At 32.9% G+C, this 18,739-nt stretch overlaps 1 protein-coding gene across 1 annotated transcript; it reads left to right on the top strand.

The window, feature by feature from the left end:
• The first annotated feature begins 4,890 nt into the window (after window positions 1-4,890).
• Window positions 4,891-9,954, top strand: LOC135128173 (uncharacterized). The gene is made up of 6 exons (XM_064055067.1): window positions 4,891-5,009; window positions 5,076-5,231; window positions 9,394-9,487; window positions 9,538-9,639; window positions 9,690-9,845; window positions 9,892-9,954. The coding sequence occupies exons 1-6, from the start codon at window positions 4,891-4,893 to the stop codon at window positions 9,952-9,954; spliced, it is 690 nt and encodes a 229-aa protein (XP_063911137.1).
• The last annotated feature ends 8,785 nt before the right edge of the window (window positions 9,955-18,739 follow it).

The raw sequence follows: 18,739 nt of genomic DNA, 5'->3' as shown, positions 1-18,739 counted from the left end.
ATTTTAGTATATAAGTGTCGGCGTGATGATTCAAAAATATAACTCGTTTATAATCTTGGGGCAACATTTTTAAAATGTTCGGTTTGAAATTGAATTTTTGAAAAAAAATCCAAAAAACTGTCATATTTAAATGGGCGATTCCGGAAAAATGGTAGGAGTTATAGAAGAAATGAAGCCGAAATCAACTTCTACAGCAAAAAAAAGCACCAAAATTATGTTAAATATACTCTGTTTACGACCCCAGAGCAAAATTTTAGAAATATTGGGTTCGAAATTAAATTTTTGAAAAAAAATCAAATAATGTCGAATTTCAATTATCGATTCTGGAAAAACAGTAGGAACTACCGAAGAAATGAGGACAAAGCAACTTCTGGAGTCGAAATCTACAAGAAAATGCCTTTGGTTAAGTTTCAAAGCTGGTTGCAAAAATCTCAAATTTTTACTTCGTGCATTGAAAAATTTTGGTTTTAGAAAAGTTGTATAAAAATCCCCAAGAAATTTTGGTATAGGCTTCGACGTGCACATTTCAAATACAACGATAGGAAAAATGTAGACACGACTTGTGATATAGACTGGGGAAATATTTGAAATATAGTGACAGTGATTTAAATTAACTCAAATTTTATAATATGTACTTATTATACATGAATATATTTAACGAATCTTTTTACATATTTAGCCACCAAGAATATCAACCAACAAGTCGACATTAACCAACGCATGGGACCATCATTAGAAGGTTATTATTTGTACAAAACAAAGGAAATAAGGAGTGTTGGAAAGACTTCTTTTTTATAGCCAGAAAATTACATTTATTTGTGGAATCTTTTTCGTAGTTCGTTGAAACGAAAACTAGAATAAAATTTTGTCAAAACTGATTCAGCTTTTACCAAAATCGCGATGAACGAAATACTGAAATGTCAATTATCGTATTTGTAACATATTTGTAACATATAATATAGACAGTCTTTAACTGATGTTAATACACTAACTCCAAAGCCTTTTAACACATGCACACATTATGTTTATATTAATTTAGAAAATTTAGAAAGATTATCTGTAGTTGTTTTCTTGATACAAAATGACGGGTTTTTGTAAATTACTTCTATTTTGATACTTGCTTTTTGATGGACAACGCTTAGGGCTTAATTTATTTACTGAGCACTAGTTTCATACATAATTAAGTAAATGAACATCAAACTATATTAATTACGCTTATTGATGTACTGGCGGTATCACCAAAGCACGAGAAACATTAGTTTATTTTGGTGAACGGTGCCTGCGAGTGACACGTATGCATTTAAAAGTACTTTATTTTGATATCTGTGTTAGGAAGTAGATTTAATTGTTCTACGAAGATGACTTTTACGAAAATACTCAAAAATGACAGTATCTATACAATATTAATATTACCCATAATCCTAGCCCGACACAAGATTGTACAAAAAATTAGTTATTTCTATTTCATCTTTATAATCACTACAACAATTGGTGATTTTATTGTAATTGTATTAACAAATCAGTGGAATCTGATTATTACTCGTTACGTATTCATAACAGGGGGAATTTTTATAGTATAATTAAAATAACTTATATGTGACCAAAGTTCCATTATACTATTTTAGACATTAACCAGTTACATGACACTGTATGTTCCCATTTACGTCAAGATGTTTTGGGACATTTATAACAAAATGTTTCCCCGTCTCTGGCCTTTAGATTTGGTAGGACGTAGAGAAAAGTTTCAACAAATAGCAAATCTCACAAAGATTAGCGCATTGTTCATGACAATAACTACTCTAGGATCTGTAACTGTGGCTCTACCATGGCACGGAGATAAGTATGACCTGTATTTTCCCGTCAAAGTAGCCACAGACTATTTCAATATATATGCACGAAATTTGTATTTATTCATATTTTATACGCTGCTTTACCACATTGGATTAACGATAATTGCCAACTTTTTTTGTGTAACATACATTATACTACATTTATACAATCAGTTTTGCATGCTCATTGAAAAACTTAAAACACTGTCAGGCAACAAACATCAAGGTCTGGTGACACAAGAACTGATCTGCTGCATCAAACTTCACCAAACACTTCTCGAGTACAAAGGTGAGTTGTAAATCACAATTTGTATTGCTTTCATGTTTTCAGATACGTTACAATGGTCAACACATTTATATATTATCCGATATATTGTTATTCAGCTAGTGGGGTCGTAACAGTATTAACAATATTTTTTTATCCTGTACGTAGACACTGTACGAAAACTAACAACTCCATAGATTTGAATTTATTCTAGAAAAAATCCCTATTAGTTATAATACAGACAACATTCATAGTAATAAATACAGTCTGTGTGACAGCAGGTTTTTGTTTCCTTGGACAAATAATAGAAAGTGCAGTAGGTATTTCTCCAGTTGTACAATCTACCATCCAATGTGTTACATTTTCAGTCTGAGGAAGCTTCTAATTCCGCCTATAGCACAACGTGGTATACATGGAACATGAAAAATAGGAAACTACTTCTGTTTTTTCTTCAGCAAACGCAGAGAAGGGCAGTTTTGTCAAGTTCTGGAGTAATAACTGTTAATTACCAACTTTTGATAAGAGTAAGTAAATTAAAATTTAGTTGATAATTAATACTGTTTATAGCTATTTCGAGCTATTTACTCTGCTCTGATGTGCCTGATACATTTATCGAAGAACAACTTTTGAAGGAAAGACTGGACAGGAAGTCATACTTAAGATTTAGAGCAACACGCGAGTTTTTGAATTTATGTTTACTTAATCATTATAAACAGTATTATCTTAAGTGTAGATGTCATGTTAATTGTTGTTATATTGATGTAAATAAAATGCATGGAATGTAACTCTTTTTTTTCTATAAACCCTGGTACTAAGCTGACTTCTAATTTATATCACAAAATAACAAAACAAACTTGAATTACTTAAAACAATTAATTATAAAATACAAAAATCTGTCAAAAATTTTATGTGTTTATATTTTCAATCATTGCTCAACCATTGTTATAGTTTCTTTTGCGGTTAAAAAGTTGTAACTTCTCAATTCTTTCAAATGACAAGTAGATTCACTGCCTAGACTATTTTTTTTATGCCGTTTATGTTAAAAGATTACGCACTAATGACCTACCAACACACCTAATGAACAAATCGATATTCACTAATGTACAGACGTTATAAATAAAACATTGATGCTCAAAAGAAAGGGGTAAATACGAAATAAGTGATAGTGTGTTGGAACAAAGATAAAATCACACTTGCAACGAGTAGAACAAAATGATCTGGAGAAAAATTTTACTAACACTTGAGTTTTAGATGAGAGTTTCAAACAATACTGTATTATCATTTATCCGAAACAAAAAATTATGTAAGGAGTTGGAAAGTGTTGTCTTTTATCCTCATCAACACACATTTATGGGTCACGGTGGTTTCGTAGTTCGTTGGAACGAGAATAGTAACACAATTTTGTGCAAGCTGAATCAGTTTTTACCAAAATGACAACCAACGAAATACTGAGAAGCGAAAACAAATTCATTAAAAAAATAATTACCTCTATTTGAGCTTTTTGCTTATGACAGTTGTGGAATCAGTGGAATTTAATTTTCACTAGATATTCGTCCCTAGGTGGTGGATTTTTTATCGTAGGGTTGAAAATATTTGTTTCACTAAAAATGTTTCTTATTATGTTTCTGGTATTAACTAGTTATGTGACGCTGTATCATCCCACTTTAGTCCGTATGAGTCTGAATTGATATAATTAAATGTTTCCCTCCCTCAGGTTTTTAAACTTTAACGGATGTCGATTTAAATTTGATAAAATGGCAACGTTAACCAAAATCGGTGCATTATTGATGATAGTAGGCGTTCTATTTAAATAAGTATGCACTAAATGCGTATTTGTTCTTCTTTTATCCACTCTGGATTCACCGTAATTTTTAAAGCTTTATTTACTCAGTCTTCTACCGATGTTAATACTCCCCAGGACACTAACTCCAAAACAATTAATTCACGCTTATGTTTCCAAAATACTAGGCATTTTAAAACTTTTAGATGTTGGTTTTCTAACGCAAGTAATGAGTAAGCACACACATTAATTAAGAAAATTTAGAAAAATGCTTTATCTGTAGTTTTTTCTAGATACTAAATGACGGGTGTTCTATTTCGATATTTGCTTTTTCATATACAAGGACTCTAGTTTAATTTATTTACTAAGCACTTGTTTCATACATAATTAAGTAAATGAACATCAAAGTACATTAATTACACTTATCGATGTCCTGGTGGTGTAACCAAAGCACGAACAAGATTAGTCTATTTTGGTGAACTGTGCCTGCGAGTGACACGTATACATTTAGAACTACTTTTGAAATTATTTTAATATCTTAAAAGGAATTAAAATTCTGTGTTACGAAGTAGACTTAATTGTTCTACGAAGATGACCTTCAAGAAAATACTCAAAGATGACAGTATCTATACATTATTAATATTACCCAGAATTCTGGCCCGACACAAGATTGTACAAAAAATTAGTTATTTCTACTGCATCTTTATAATCACTACAACTATTATTGATTCTATTGTAGTTGTAGTAACAAATCAATGGGATCTGGTTATTACTCGTTATGTATTCATAACTGGTGGATTTTTTATAGTAAACTAAAATAATTTGTATGTGACCAAAATTCTGTTATTTTATTTTAGACATTAACCAGTTACATGACACTGTATGTTCCCATTTACGTCAAGATGTTTTGGGACATTTATGACAAAATGTTTCCCCGTCTCTGGCCTTTAGATTTTGTAGAACGTAAAGAAAAGTTTCAAAAAATAGCAAATCTAACAAAAATTGGCGCGTTGTTCATGACAGTAACTACTCTAGGAGCTGTAACTGTAGCTCTGCCATGGCACGGAGATAAGTATGACCTGTATTTTCCCGTCAAAGTAGCCATCGACTATTTCAATATATATGCACGAAATTTGTATTTGTTCATATTTTATACGATGCTTTACCACGTTGGATTAACGATAATTGCCAACCTTTTTAGTCTAACGTACATTATACTACATTTATACAATCAGTTTTGCATGCTCATTGAAAAACTTAAAACACTGTCTGACAACAAACATCAAGGTCTGGTGACACAAGAACTGATCTACTGCATCAAACTTCACCAAACACTTCTCGAGTACAAAGGTGAATTGTAAATCACAATTTGTATTGCTTTCATGTTTTCAGATACGTTACGATGGTCAACACATTGATATATTATCCGATTTATTGTTATTCAGCTAGTGGGGTTGTAACAGCATTAACAATATTTTTTTATCCTGTATGTAGACACTGTACGAAAACTAACAACTCCATAGGTTTTGAATTTATTCTAGAAAAATTCTCTATTAGTCGTACTGCAGGCAACATTCATAGCAATAAGTACAGTCTGTGTGACAACAGGTTTTTGTTTCCTTGGACAAATAATAGAAAGTGCAGTAAGTATCTCTCCAGTTGTACAATCTACCGTCCAATGTATCATATTTTCAGTCTGAGGAAGCTTCAAATTCCGCTTATAGCACAACGTGGTATATGTGGAACATGAAAAATAGGAAACTACTTCTGTTTTTTCTTCAGCAAACGCAGAGAAAAGCAGTTTTGTCAAGTTCTGGAGTAATAACTGTTAATTATCAACTTCTGATAAGAGTAAGTTAATTAAAATTTAGTTGATAATTAATACTGTTAATAGCTTTTTCGAGCTAGTTACTCTGCTCTGATGTGCCTTATACACTTATCGAAGAACAACTTTTGAAGGAAAGGCTGGAAGAACATTCAATAATTAAGATATTGTGTTTAAAATGGACAGGAAGTCACACTTATTTAGAGCAACACGTGAGTTTCTGAATTTACGCGTACTTAATCATTATAAACAGTATTATGTTAAGTGTAGATGTCATGTTGAGTTTTAGACGATAGTCTCTTACCAATATTAATACTCCCCAGCACTCTGTCCAAAAACAAAATTGTGCTAAAAATTTGCTTGTTTTACTTCTGTTATTTAAATATATATAATATCAAGGATACTGAATATCGTCTTTAATTTCTTAATGCGTCTTTTTACATATTTAGCCAATATCAACCAACAAATCGACATTCACCAACGTACAGGACGATCATTGGGTTATTATTTATACAAAACAAAAGAAATACGGAGGGTGTTGGAAAGATTTCTTTTTTATAGCCCGAAAGAATTTTTTTCGTAGTCCGTTGAAACGAAAACTAGAATAAACTTTTGTCGAATCCGATTCAATTTCCACCAAAATCGCAATGAACGAAATACTGAGAGGTTGTTAAAATTTTACTACTAAGATCGACATTTTAGATGACAGCTTTTACTGTTATTGATATATTACCAAGAACTCTTGGAACTCCTCACCTCCCACAAGTGCTTGCTTAGCGCGTCTTCCAAACAAATGGCCTAATCATGACTGATATTTTATAATCTGTGTTAAACTAAGTTAATTCTTTTGTCTTCATTTCCATATTCTTGTTTATTATGCTGCCGGCTGTTTTCATACTTAGTATTTCGTCTTATTTTCATTTACCATAAGGCCGTATTCCCTTGACTTACTCCTTCAAAATAGCTTCAACTTGGATTTCTATTGCTAAGTGCTCTCTGAGAAAATTTTTCATTCCTTCTTTTAGTATTTTAGTTTCCCTTGCACTTACTTCCAAGCCACTAATTATTACATTATTCTTCTTGCCTCTTAAATCTTTTGAAAATCTTCCTTTAATTTAAGATTTTCGGTTTTAATCATTTCATTTTATTTAACTAACTCAGCGTTGTGATGTTTTTATATGCTTTGCTTCGGATATGTTTTCTTAGGACGAAAGATGAAAACTTAACAATTTCATCCTTGGGCAAAAGAAAACCAATCGCTATTTTTGATGAACTTGTGGTCAGAAAAATCTTCAAGAACTCATTTAGCACGAAACACTGTTCATTAGTAAAAAAGGAAATGTGTATATTGGAATTTCCCAAGAATCCTTTTTGTTATCCATAAATAATTCCCTTAATGATACTCACGTGGCGTCTGTGCATATCGATTTGTTGATTAAAGATTGTGAAGGATCATTAGCGAGCGAATACCGAATATAAGAAAACGCGGTAAATAATTTAAAATCAACACAGAAATTTCGAACGACCCACATAATTGTATTTATTTTTTAAATTAAGAGGAAGGCAATTCTCATAACAAAAGTCGACAATTATTTGAAGATTTCTCTGAAGTTTCATGCAATCTGTAAGTGGATGAATTTGAGTAAAAATCTTCATATTATCAGTAAACATTAAGTAGTCAACTGTTAGTCGATAGCTTATATCACACCAGACACTTATACTTGAAACCGTGTTGTCTAATACTGATCATATTAGCTACATGCGAATATATTGGTACGAAATAAACCCATACGACGCCCATGGGTTTTCGTCGGAATTATTGTCTACACAATTGTTGTGTGATTTGTCGTGTAAATTTAGATTACTGAGAAATAAATTGTTAAATTTTACCCACGCCAATTTTTAAAAACCTATTCAACGTAACAATATGATAGGATGGAGACCATATTCAAAAAACCCAAAATTCCCTAATGTTGAAATCTCCCAGCATGATTAATTTTGATTTATAATATAAAATAAAGATTATTTAGATGAACGATGTGAGGCGACGCTAGAGGAAAGGAAAATAGCAAGCATTCTGAGAGACTTACGAGAATTGTGGAGAGCACAGACAAGCGAAAACCAGTTTAACAAGTCTGCAGAAAGAAGAAGCGGGAAACTGGGAAAACAAAATGCAAGATAAAGAAAATCATTTCATAACTAATGGTATCATAAAGACGGCGGATTAATAGGTAACATTGAAGGAAAATTAAATACGGAAGGGACAAATATTGCACTAGAAAGATTTGTCGATGATAGATAAACCATCTGAAGAAGAAATTAGGAACAGTATCAAAAGTTTGAAGAAAAATAAGAGTTCGGGAAAAAACGGAATTATAGGCGAATTTTTGCAAGAAGGAGGAGAACTAGAGAAACAAAAAATTTGCGATGTATTAAAACAGATTTGAACATGAAAGATTGGGCATGAGAAACGAAGAGCAGACAAGCTTGGAAAGAAATAGTGAAAACCGCTATTTAAGGATTTACAAAGCTGAGAATTCTACATGCATGGCAGACATGCTTTATGTCTAGTGTAATTTATTTATTCCGTGCGTTCAAATATTTAATGGCTAACGACTCATCAAGATCTTTAGTGAACAAATCGACATTTGCAGACGTATAAATAGTATCATTATAATAGGTCTACTATTCGTATAAATACATGAACTTACTAAATATTATCACTAGTACCTACCCAGTAACAGTACCCACGCATCACACACACTTATTTGCAGAAGAGTTGTTTTTGTAATTCATTATATTAGCACAAAAATTTAAAATCTCGTGCAAACTGATTTCAGTTGGAAAAATGGAATACAACATACTGAGAGGTTAAAATTTTGCCAACGTGTTTATAAAACGTACCTTAATTGCGATATTCTAGATGACAGTCTCGTCCCGTTATTAACACTACCCAAAACTCTAACCTTAAACAAAATTATGCAAAAAGTGAATTTCCTCTATTTCAGCTTTATGCTCATAACCACTGTGATTGATGCAATTGTTATTGTAATGACAAACCAATGGAGTCTACTTTTTACTCGATATTTATGTCTATGTGGTGCATTTCTGATCGTATTTTCCAAATATATTTTTCAGAAAAATTTGATAATTATTAAATTTCAGGTATTAACTAGCTACGTGACTCTGTATCACCCCGCTCGTATCAATATGTTTGTCAACACCTACAAAAGAATATTTCCTTCTCTTTGGTCTTTAGACGGATGCAGAAATAAATTTGAAAAAATTGCAACTCTAGCAAAAGTTTTTGCATTGTTTATGACAGCAGCTGTTCTAATAATTGCAACTGCAGCTCTACCATGGCATGGAGATGAATATAATCTGTATTATCCAGTGAAAGTAGCTGTAGACCATTTTAATAAGTATGCACTAAATGTGTATTTATTCTTCTTCTATACGTACTTTTACCACGCTTCACTAACTCTAATTGCGAACATTTTCTCTCTAACATACTTGATACTACATTTATACAATCAGTTTTGCATGCTCAATGAAAAACTGAAAACATTGCCTGATAACCAACCTCAAGATCTGGTTAAGCAGGAACTGATTTCCTGCATTAAACTCCATCAAACACTACTCGAGTATGACAGTAAACGTTGTCAAAAAATTATTCTATCTTTTGTGTTTTCAGATACATAAAACTGATCAACGATTTACTATATTACCCGATATACTTTTATTCAGCTGGTGAAGTCACAATAGGATTAACTATAATTCTGTGCCCTGTAAGTTGACGTTGTACCAAAAATATTTCTATTTCTGTAATTTCTTTTAGAAAAACACATTGATCGATTTACTGAGAGCTATACTAGCCGCACTAATTACCGGCTCTGCGGTAGCAGGTTGTTGCTTCCTTGGACAAATATTAGAAAACGCGGTAAGTACTTGACCAGTTTTGCCAAATCCACTGTTACCGTGTCTTTTTAGTCTGAAGAAACTTTTAACGCCGCTTATAGTGCACCATGGTATACATGGAATACCAAAAATAGAAAATTGTTTCTGCTCTTTCTTCAACTAACCGAAAAGAAAGCAATTTTGTCGAGTTCTGGGATTATCACTGTAAACTATCAACTGCTGATAAGAGTAAGTAAAACTGAAATCCTGTATTTCGTATTATTAATTGTTGTAGCTTTTTCGAGCTGTTTACTCCACTGTGATGTGTATTATCCAACTACGGAGTAACAACGATTGAAGACAAGACACTGAGTTAAAATTGTCGGTTTAGTGTAACTGCGGCTTGTGCCATACTCTGTAGAATTATCAAATCAAATAAATATATGTTTCGTACACAAACGCTTCATTTTCATTTTAATTTATTTAGTCTGCTCTTTTACTCATTAAACCGCTTATGATCCATCCCAATCTTTAATGAGCAAATTGACCTTTAGAAACCGACAAGTAAATATCATTAAAGTAGAAACTTATTATTTATGCAAAACAAAAGGAATATCCATTAAATATTTTCGTTTATTCGCAGCAGGTCTCCATCTGTGACACATTTAGGTCTACAATTGTGTAATAAACGTTTATTCTAAATCAAATGGCATTCAGCGAAATACTGAGAGGTGATTTTTTTTTTAAAGTATGTCACATGTAACTTAGTTTTATTTTAGGCGACAGTCTTCTACCACTGTTAATACTTCCCAGAATTCTAAACGAAAACAAAATTGTGCAAAAAATTAGCTACTTCTATTACAGCTTCATGCTCATGACAGCTGTTGTTGATTTCAGTGTAATTGCAATAACAAACCAGTGGAACGTAGCTCTAACTCGATATTCATCTCTAGGTGGTGGAGTTGTTATGGTATGATTGAAAATTTTGATATCATACAAATTTTATTTTTTTAATTCCAGGCCATAACGGGTTACATGACTTTGTATCACCCCATCTATATCAACATGTTTCGGAGCATCTACAACACAATATTTCCGTCTCTCTGGTCTTTATATGTTGTTGGACGCAGACAAAAATTTCACAAAATGGCAACTCTAATAAAAATCGGGGCGTTGGTTATAACAATAGCGGTCATATTAATCGCAACGGCATGCCTACCGTGGTACGGGGATGAATATGACCTGTATTTTCCGGTGAAAGTGGCCGTAGATTATTTTAATAAGTACGTGCGAAATTGGTATTTATTTACCTTTTATACGTTGTTCTACCACGCCGGGTTGACAATAATTTCAAATCTTTTCTCCCTAACTTACATCGTTCTGCATTTATACAACCAGTTTTGCATGCTCAATGAAAAACTGAAAACATTGTCTGATTGTCAGTTTCAAGATGTAGTTACGAAACAGCTGATTTCTTGCATCGAACTTCACCAAACGCTACTTAAGTATAAAAGTAAATTGTAACTACAACGACTGCAGCTTTGTATTTTCAGATATATTAAAATGATCAACAATTTGATATATTACCCGATATATTTTTACTCAGCTAGTGGAGTTATAGTAGGATTGACTATAATTCTGTGCCCTGTAGGTAGAGGTTATAGGAATGAACACTACGATTCGTATAATTTTTTTTTTTAGAAAATTACACCAGCGAATCTACTAAGAGGGATTTTCCTCGCACTAATCACAATTTCAATCGTACTACTATTTTGTTCTCTTGGACAACTAGTAGAAAACGCAGTAGGTACACATTTATATAATTTAGTAAAATCTAACGCCAATTTTTTAGTCTGAAGAAACTTTTCACTCCGCTTATAACACAACTTGGTACGGCTGGAATATCAAAAATGAAAAACTGTTTCTGCTTTTTCTTTGCCTAAGCCAAAGAAAAGCGGTTTTGTCGAGTTCAGGAATAATAACAATTAATTATCGACTTCTAATAACGGTAAGTTAAGTTAAATTTAACCTATTCTGTATTGTCGTAGCTTTTTCGAGCTATCTACTCCACTATGATGTGTCTTATTCATATACGGACGAACGATGATTGAAGAGAAGATGGAAGATTAGAATTGCTGATTGGTGCAAACACAAACAATTATTTCAAATGTAATTTATCGTTAAATATAATCACAATTTATCTTTATTATTATTATTATGTGCGTAAGTTGGTCAACAGGTAATACCCAATTATAAACCAACGGTTAGCGGATCATCAAAGTGATCTTTCTCAAACAAACAGCTAAAAATTACTGTTGTCCCTATACAAGGTGAGATCTAAAGTCAACGGGTAATTAGAGATTAATAATTAAAGAGCAGCCAGCAATTTTTACTTAAATAAATCTAACACTAGAGTAAATTTCATGTAGAGGAGAGTATTTCTGAATGTCAATCCTTGGAGTCGGCAGAAAGAAAAGTTGTCGAAGGCGCGATGATGGCCTGGGTACCCAAAAGTGAAGCTGTTCCAAAAGTTGTGGACAATCGATGCCATAATGTATTAGTTTTTTGAAGAAATAGAGAGAATCTCTGATACGTTTAGTCTTTAAGTCGTTATCTCCAAATCTGATCAAAAGGTCAGATTGGGGTAGGCCTTTAGTAAGATAAATAGCGTCTATTTTGAATGCTAAAAACTTGAAAAAACGCCTCTGGATTTTTTCTATAGATTGAATGTAAAATTGAGCTGAAGGAGCCCATTCAAGTTTTGATCTTACGAAAGCACAATATAACGTATTAAAAGTAGTGATGGACGATCTGATGATAAACTCAAGGGATTTAAACGCTTCAGCAGTTATATTACTAATATGTAGAGAAAACGTGAGTTTAGAATCAAACATTATGCCAAGATCTCTGAAGGAATCCACTGTTGATAAGATATTCAAGTTAAGAGTGTAATTGAAACTAAGCTTACAACTTTTATTTGTTAGCGACGTAGTGTAGCATTTGTTGAAATTTATAGGTAACATGTTAGATTTACTCCAGTTTTCAAAAGTGTGAATATCTTCCTGTAGAATTTGACAGTCTTCAACATTAATATTATGACGAAAGATTGTTAGGTCGTCTGCGTAAATTAAAACCTGAGAACTAATATTTTTAATAACATCGTTGATGTAGAAATTGCAAAGTAGCGGACCTAGAACAGAGCCCTGTGGGACGCCGGACGGGACCAAAGTTTTTTCGGATTGATGTTGGAGGTACTTCACGCATTGATATCTACCAGTTGGGTATGATTCCATTAATTTCAGTAAAAAATCGGAGAAGCCAAAGTTGCGTAATTTTATCAATAGAATTCTGTGGTTGAGTTTGTCAAACGCCCTGGAAAAATCAGTATATATCACGTCTAGCTGCTGTTTAGCATCGAAACTATTGGCTACGAATTGGGTGAAACAACTCAAATTCGTTACAATAGAACGACCACTTATGAATCCATGTTGGGATTCCGTTAACCAATTGTGCACATTAAATGAGAGAAATTTATGAAGAATCATCTTAAAAATCTTTGAAAAATTGCAAATCAATGAGATGGGTAGTAGGTGATTCTCTATTAAATGTCTGTCCCCTTTCTTAAAAATTGGTGAGACGACAGATAATTTCCAGACGTCTGGGAACGATGCAGTTTTCCAAATAATATTAAATATAACTGATAAAGGATAAGAAAACACTGAGGCACAGTCATGAAATAAAAAATCTGGTATATTATCATGGCCACTGGTCATATTAGGTTTGATAGTCATCAAGATTTCAAAGACCTTGGATTCCGTAACCAAAATAAAATTAATGGAATTATTGCTGGACTCATCAACAGAACTTGGACTATAATCCGAATAACTGGTGTGAAAGTGTTCCATAAAGGCATTTACAATGTCTTTGGGATTACGCAACATATTATCCAAATAAATAATTTCAGAAGGTTTACCAGAACGCATTTTCAGACGACTAATATGCGCCCAGAATTTCCTTGGATCGGTCTTAATAGTGGCTTCCAGATTTTGAGTATACAATTGATACGCGATTTTGATGTCATGTTTAAGCTTGTTACGAATAATTTTAAAATGCTGAAGAGTTAGTTGGTTTTTGTGGGATTTATATTTACGCCATAGTCTCCATTTTCGCTTGATTTTTCTAATAATATTACAAGTGAACCATGGTGGAAACGAATTATTACAATAATGATGAGATTTGGGTACATAAAGATCCAATATCCTATTAAGTTTGTTATAAAAGAGGCAGCAAGCAGTAAATGAGAGTGGAAGCGGGTAAAGGGGCGGTTGGATTTGAACAGAAGTTTAGTGAGAGAGGTGATTGTAAAATATTGCAAGAATGTTGGAAAGAAATAAAAAGGGAAGAAGGAAAACATGTTTGAAACGAAAGTGACAGGGTATTGTGAAGGAAAGGGATATGTATGTGAAGAAATAGAGAGATGAGAGAAAAGGGAAGGAGTGTGAAAGAAGAACTGATTGTAAGAGGTAATTTAGTTAAAAAACTGGAGAGTAAGTCAAGGGAATACGCACTTATGATAAATGAAACTAGGACGAATACTTAAGTTTGAAAACAGCTGCCAGCATAATAAACAGGAATATGGAAAAGAAGACAAAAGAATTGACTTAGTATAACACAGATAATAAAATCTCAAACATGGTTGGGCCATTGATTGCAAGACACGCTAAGCAAGTACGTATGAGCGGGGAAGGAGAAAAAAAAACGAGGCTGACCAAAGAAGAAAGAACGCTATGTACAAGATTTAAGAAAAGGTGAAACGAAGGACAGAAAAGCTTGGAAAGAAAGAGTGAAAGGATTTACAAAGCCGAGAATTCTTTATGTATGTCAAATATGCTGTAAGTCTAGTGTAATTTATTTATTCCGTCCTTTTAAATATTTAATGGCTAACGATTCATCAAGATCTTTAGTGAACAAATCGACATTTGCAGACGTATAAATAGTATCATAAAAAGAGGTATAATATTCATATAAATACATGAATTTATTAAATATTGCCATTTATACCCAGTCGCAGTACTCACGCAATACACATCCTTATCTGCAGAAGAATTGTTTTGGTAATTCGTAATATTACCACGAAAACTTAAAATCTCGTCCAAAGTGATTTCAGTTTTTACACAAAAGTTGGAAAAATGGAATATAACAATATACTGAGAGGTTAAAATTTAACTACTTGTTTACAAAACGCAACTTATTTGCGATATTTTAGATGACAGCCTTTTCCCGTTATTAACACTACCCAAAATTTTAATCTTAAGCAAAACTATGCAAAAAATGTGCCTTTTCTATTGCAGCTTTATGCTCATAACAGCTGTGGCTGATTTAATTGTTGTTGCATTAACAAACCAGTGGAATCTAGTTTTTACACGATACTCTTCTCTATGTGGTGGATTTCTAATCGTAATACTCCAAATATTTATTTCAGAAAATTGTTAATAATATAATACATAAATAATTCATTTCAGGTGATAACTAGCTATGTGTCACTGTATCACCCCGCGCGTGTTAATATGTTTGTCAATACCTACAACAAAATATTTCCTTCTCTTTGGTCTTTATACGGATGCAGACATAAATTTGAAAAAATTGCATCTCTAGCAAAAATTTTTGCATTATTTATGACAGCAGCCGTGCTAATAGTTGCAACTGCAGCACTACCATGGTACGGAGATGAATATTATCTATATTTTCCAGTGAAAGTAGCCGTAGACTATTTTAATAAGTATGCACTAAATGTGTATTTATTCTTCTTTTATACGTACTTTTACCACGCTGCGCTAACTCTAATCGCGAACATTTTCTCTCTAACATACTTGATACTGCATTTATACAATCAGTTTTGCATGCTCAATGAAAAACTGAAAACATTGCCTGATAACCAACATCAAGATCTGGTTAAGCAGGAACTGATTTCCTGTATCAAACTCCATCAAACACTGCTTGAGTATGAAAGTAAACGTTGCCAACAAATGATTCTATCTGTTGTGTTTTCAGATACATAAAACTGATCAACGCTTTACTATATTACCCGATATACTTTTATTCAGCTGGTGAATTTACAATAGGATTAACTATAATTCTGTGTCCTGTAAGTTGACGTTGTACCAAAAATACTTCTATTTCTGTGATTTCTTTAAGAAAAGTACATTGATGGATTTACTAAGAGCGATATTAGCCGCAGTAATTACCGTCTCTGCGGTGGCAGGTGGTTGTTTCTTTGGACAAATATTAGAAAACGCGGTAAGTGCTTATCTAGTTTTGTAAAGTCTTCTGTTACCGTATCAACTTTTTATTAGTCCGAAGAAACTTTGAACTCTGCTTATAGTGCACCATGGTATACATGGAATACCAAAAATAGAAAATTGTTTCTGCTTTTTCTTCAACTAACCGAAAGGAAAGCAATTTTGTCGACTTCTGGGGTCATCACTGTAAACTATCAATTGCTGATAGGAGTAAGTAAAACTGAAATTCTGTCTACTGTATTGTTAATCGTTGTAGCTTTTTCGAGCTATTTACTCCTCCGTGATGTGTATTGTCCATCTGCGGAGTAACAAAGGTTGAAGAGAAGACAAACTTAAAATCGCTGGTTTAGTGTAACTACGGCTTGTATCATGCCTTGTAGAATTATCAAATCAAATACATATATTTTTAGACGAAAGTGAAAATATGTCTTTTCATTAAAACACAAACGCTTCACGTTCACTTTAATTTATTTAGTCCGTTTTTTACACATTTAACGACTAACGATCCACCACAATCTTTAATGAGCAAATCAACCTTTAGAAACTCACAAGTAAATATCATTAAAGCCGAAACTTATTATGTATGCAAAACAAAAGGAATATCCATTAAATATTTTCTTTTATTCCCAGCAAGTATGCATCAGTGACACATTTAGGTCTACAGTTGTGTACTAAACGTTTGTGCTGGTTGATATCAGTCTTTACCGAAAGATTTAACAAAATGGCATTCAGTGAAATACTGAAAGGTGATTATTTTTTATTAAAAGTATATCACATGTAACTTAGTTTTATTTTAGGCGACAGTCTTTTACCACTGTTAATACTTCCCAGAATTCTCAACGAAAACAAAATTGTGCAAAAAATTAGCTACTTCTATTACAGCTTCATGCTCATGACAGCTGTTGTTGATTTCAGTGTTATTGCACTAACAAACCAGTGGAACATAGCTTTGAATCGATATTTATCTATAGGTGGTGGAAGTGTTATGGTATGTTTGAAAATTTTGATTTTTTAAAATTTTGATTTTTTTTATTCCAGGCGTTAACAGGTTACATGACACTGTGTCACCCCACCTATATCAACATGTTTTGGAGCATCTACAACACAATATTTCCGTCTCTCTGGTCTTTAGATGTTGTTGACCGCAGACAAAAATTTGAAAAAATAGCAACCCTAACAAAAATCGGTGCATTGTTGATAACAATAGCTGTCATATTAATCGCAACTGCATGCCTACCGTGGCATGGAGATGAGTATAATCTGTATTTGCCAGTCAAAGTAGCTGTAGACCATTTTAATAAGTATGCAGTAAATGTGTATTTATTCTGCTTTTATACGTACTTTTACCACGCTGCACTAACTATAATTGCTAACATTTTCGCTCTCACATACTTGATACTACATTTATACAATCAGTTTTGCATGCTCAATGAAAAACTGAAATCATTGCCTGATAACCGACATCAAGATCTGGTTAAGCAAGAACTCATTTCCTGTATTAAACTCCATCAAACACTACTTGAGTATGACAGTAAACGTTGTCAACGAATTATTCTATCTTTTGGTTTTCAGATACGTAAAACTGATTAACGATTTGCTATATTACCCGATATACTTTTATTCAGCTGGTGAAGTTATAATAGGATTAACTATAATTCTGTATCCTGTAAGTTGACGTTGTACCAAAAATATTTCTATTTCTGTAATTTCTTTTAGAAAAGTACATTGATCGATTTACTGAGAGCTATATTAGCCGCACTAGTTACCGGCTCTGCGGTAGCAGGTTGTTGCTTCCTTGGACAAATATTAGAAAACGCGGTAAGTATTTATCTAGTTTTGCCAAATCCACTGTTACCGGGTCTTTTTAGTCTGAAGAAACTTTTAACGCCGCTTATAGTGCACCATGGTATACATGGAATAACAAAAATAGAAAACTGTTTCTGCTGTTTCTTCAACTAATCGAAAGAAAAGCAATTTTGTCAAGTTCTGGAGTCATCACTGTAAACTATCAACTGCTGATAAGAGTAAGTAAAATTGAAATTCTGTCTTTCGTATTATTACTTGTTGTAGCTTTTTCGAGCTGTTTACTCCACTGTCATGTGTATTATCCAGCTACGGAGTAACAACGATTGAAGAGAAGACACTGAGTTAAAATCGTCGGTTTAGTGTAACTGCAGCTTGTGCCATACTCTGCAAAATTATCAAATCAAATAAAATTATGTTTCGCACACAAACGTTTCATTTTCACTTTAATTTATTTAGTCTGCTCTTTTCCCCAGTAAACCGCAAATAATCCACCACAATCTTTAATGAGCAAATCGACCTTTAGAAACCCACAAGTAAATATCATTAAAGCCGAAACTTATTATTTATGCAAAACAAAAGGAATATCCATTAAATATTTTCATTTATTCGCAGCAAGTCTCCATCAGTGACACATTTAGGTCTACAATTGTGTAATAAACGTTTCTACTAAATCAAATGGCATTCAGCGAAATACTGAGAGGTGATTATTTTTATTAAAAGTATGTCACATGTAACTTAGTTTTATTTTAGGCGACAGTCTTTTACCACTGTTAACACTTCCCAGAATTCTAAACGAAAACAAAATTGTGCAAAAAATTATCTACTTCTATTACAGCTTCATGCTCATGACAGCTGTTGTTGATTTCAGTGTAATTGCAATAACAAACCAGTGGAACGTAGCTCTAACTCGATATTCATCTCTAGGTGGTGGAGTTGTTATGGTATGATTGAAAATTTTGATTTCATACAAATTTTATTTTTTTAATTCCAGGCATTAACGGGTTACATGACTTTGTATCACCCCACCTATATCAACAT

Source organism: Zophobas morio, unplaced genomic scaffold (genome assembly GCF_036711695.1).
Source record: "Zophobas morio isolate AGI-343-1 ecotype UQ-CSIRO unplaced genomic scaffold, CSIRO_AGI_Zmor_V1 ptg000012l, whole genome shotgun sequence".
NCBI lineage: Eukaryota > Metazoa > Arthropoda > Insecta > Coleoptera > Tenebrionidae > Zophobas > Zophobas morio.
The sequence above is the reverse complement of the archived record's forward strand: the minus strand, read 5'-3'. Positions and strand labels throughout refer to the sequence as shown.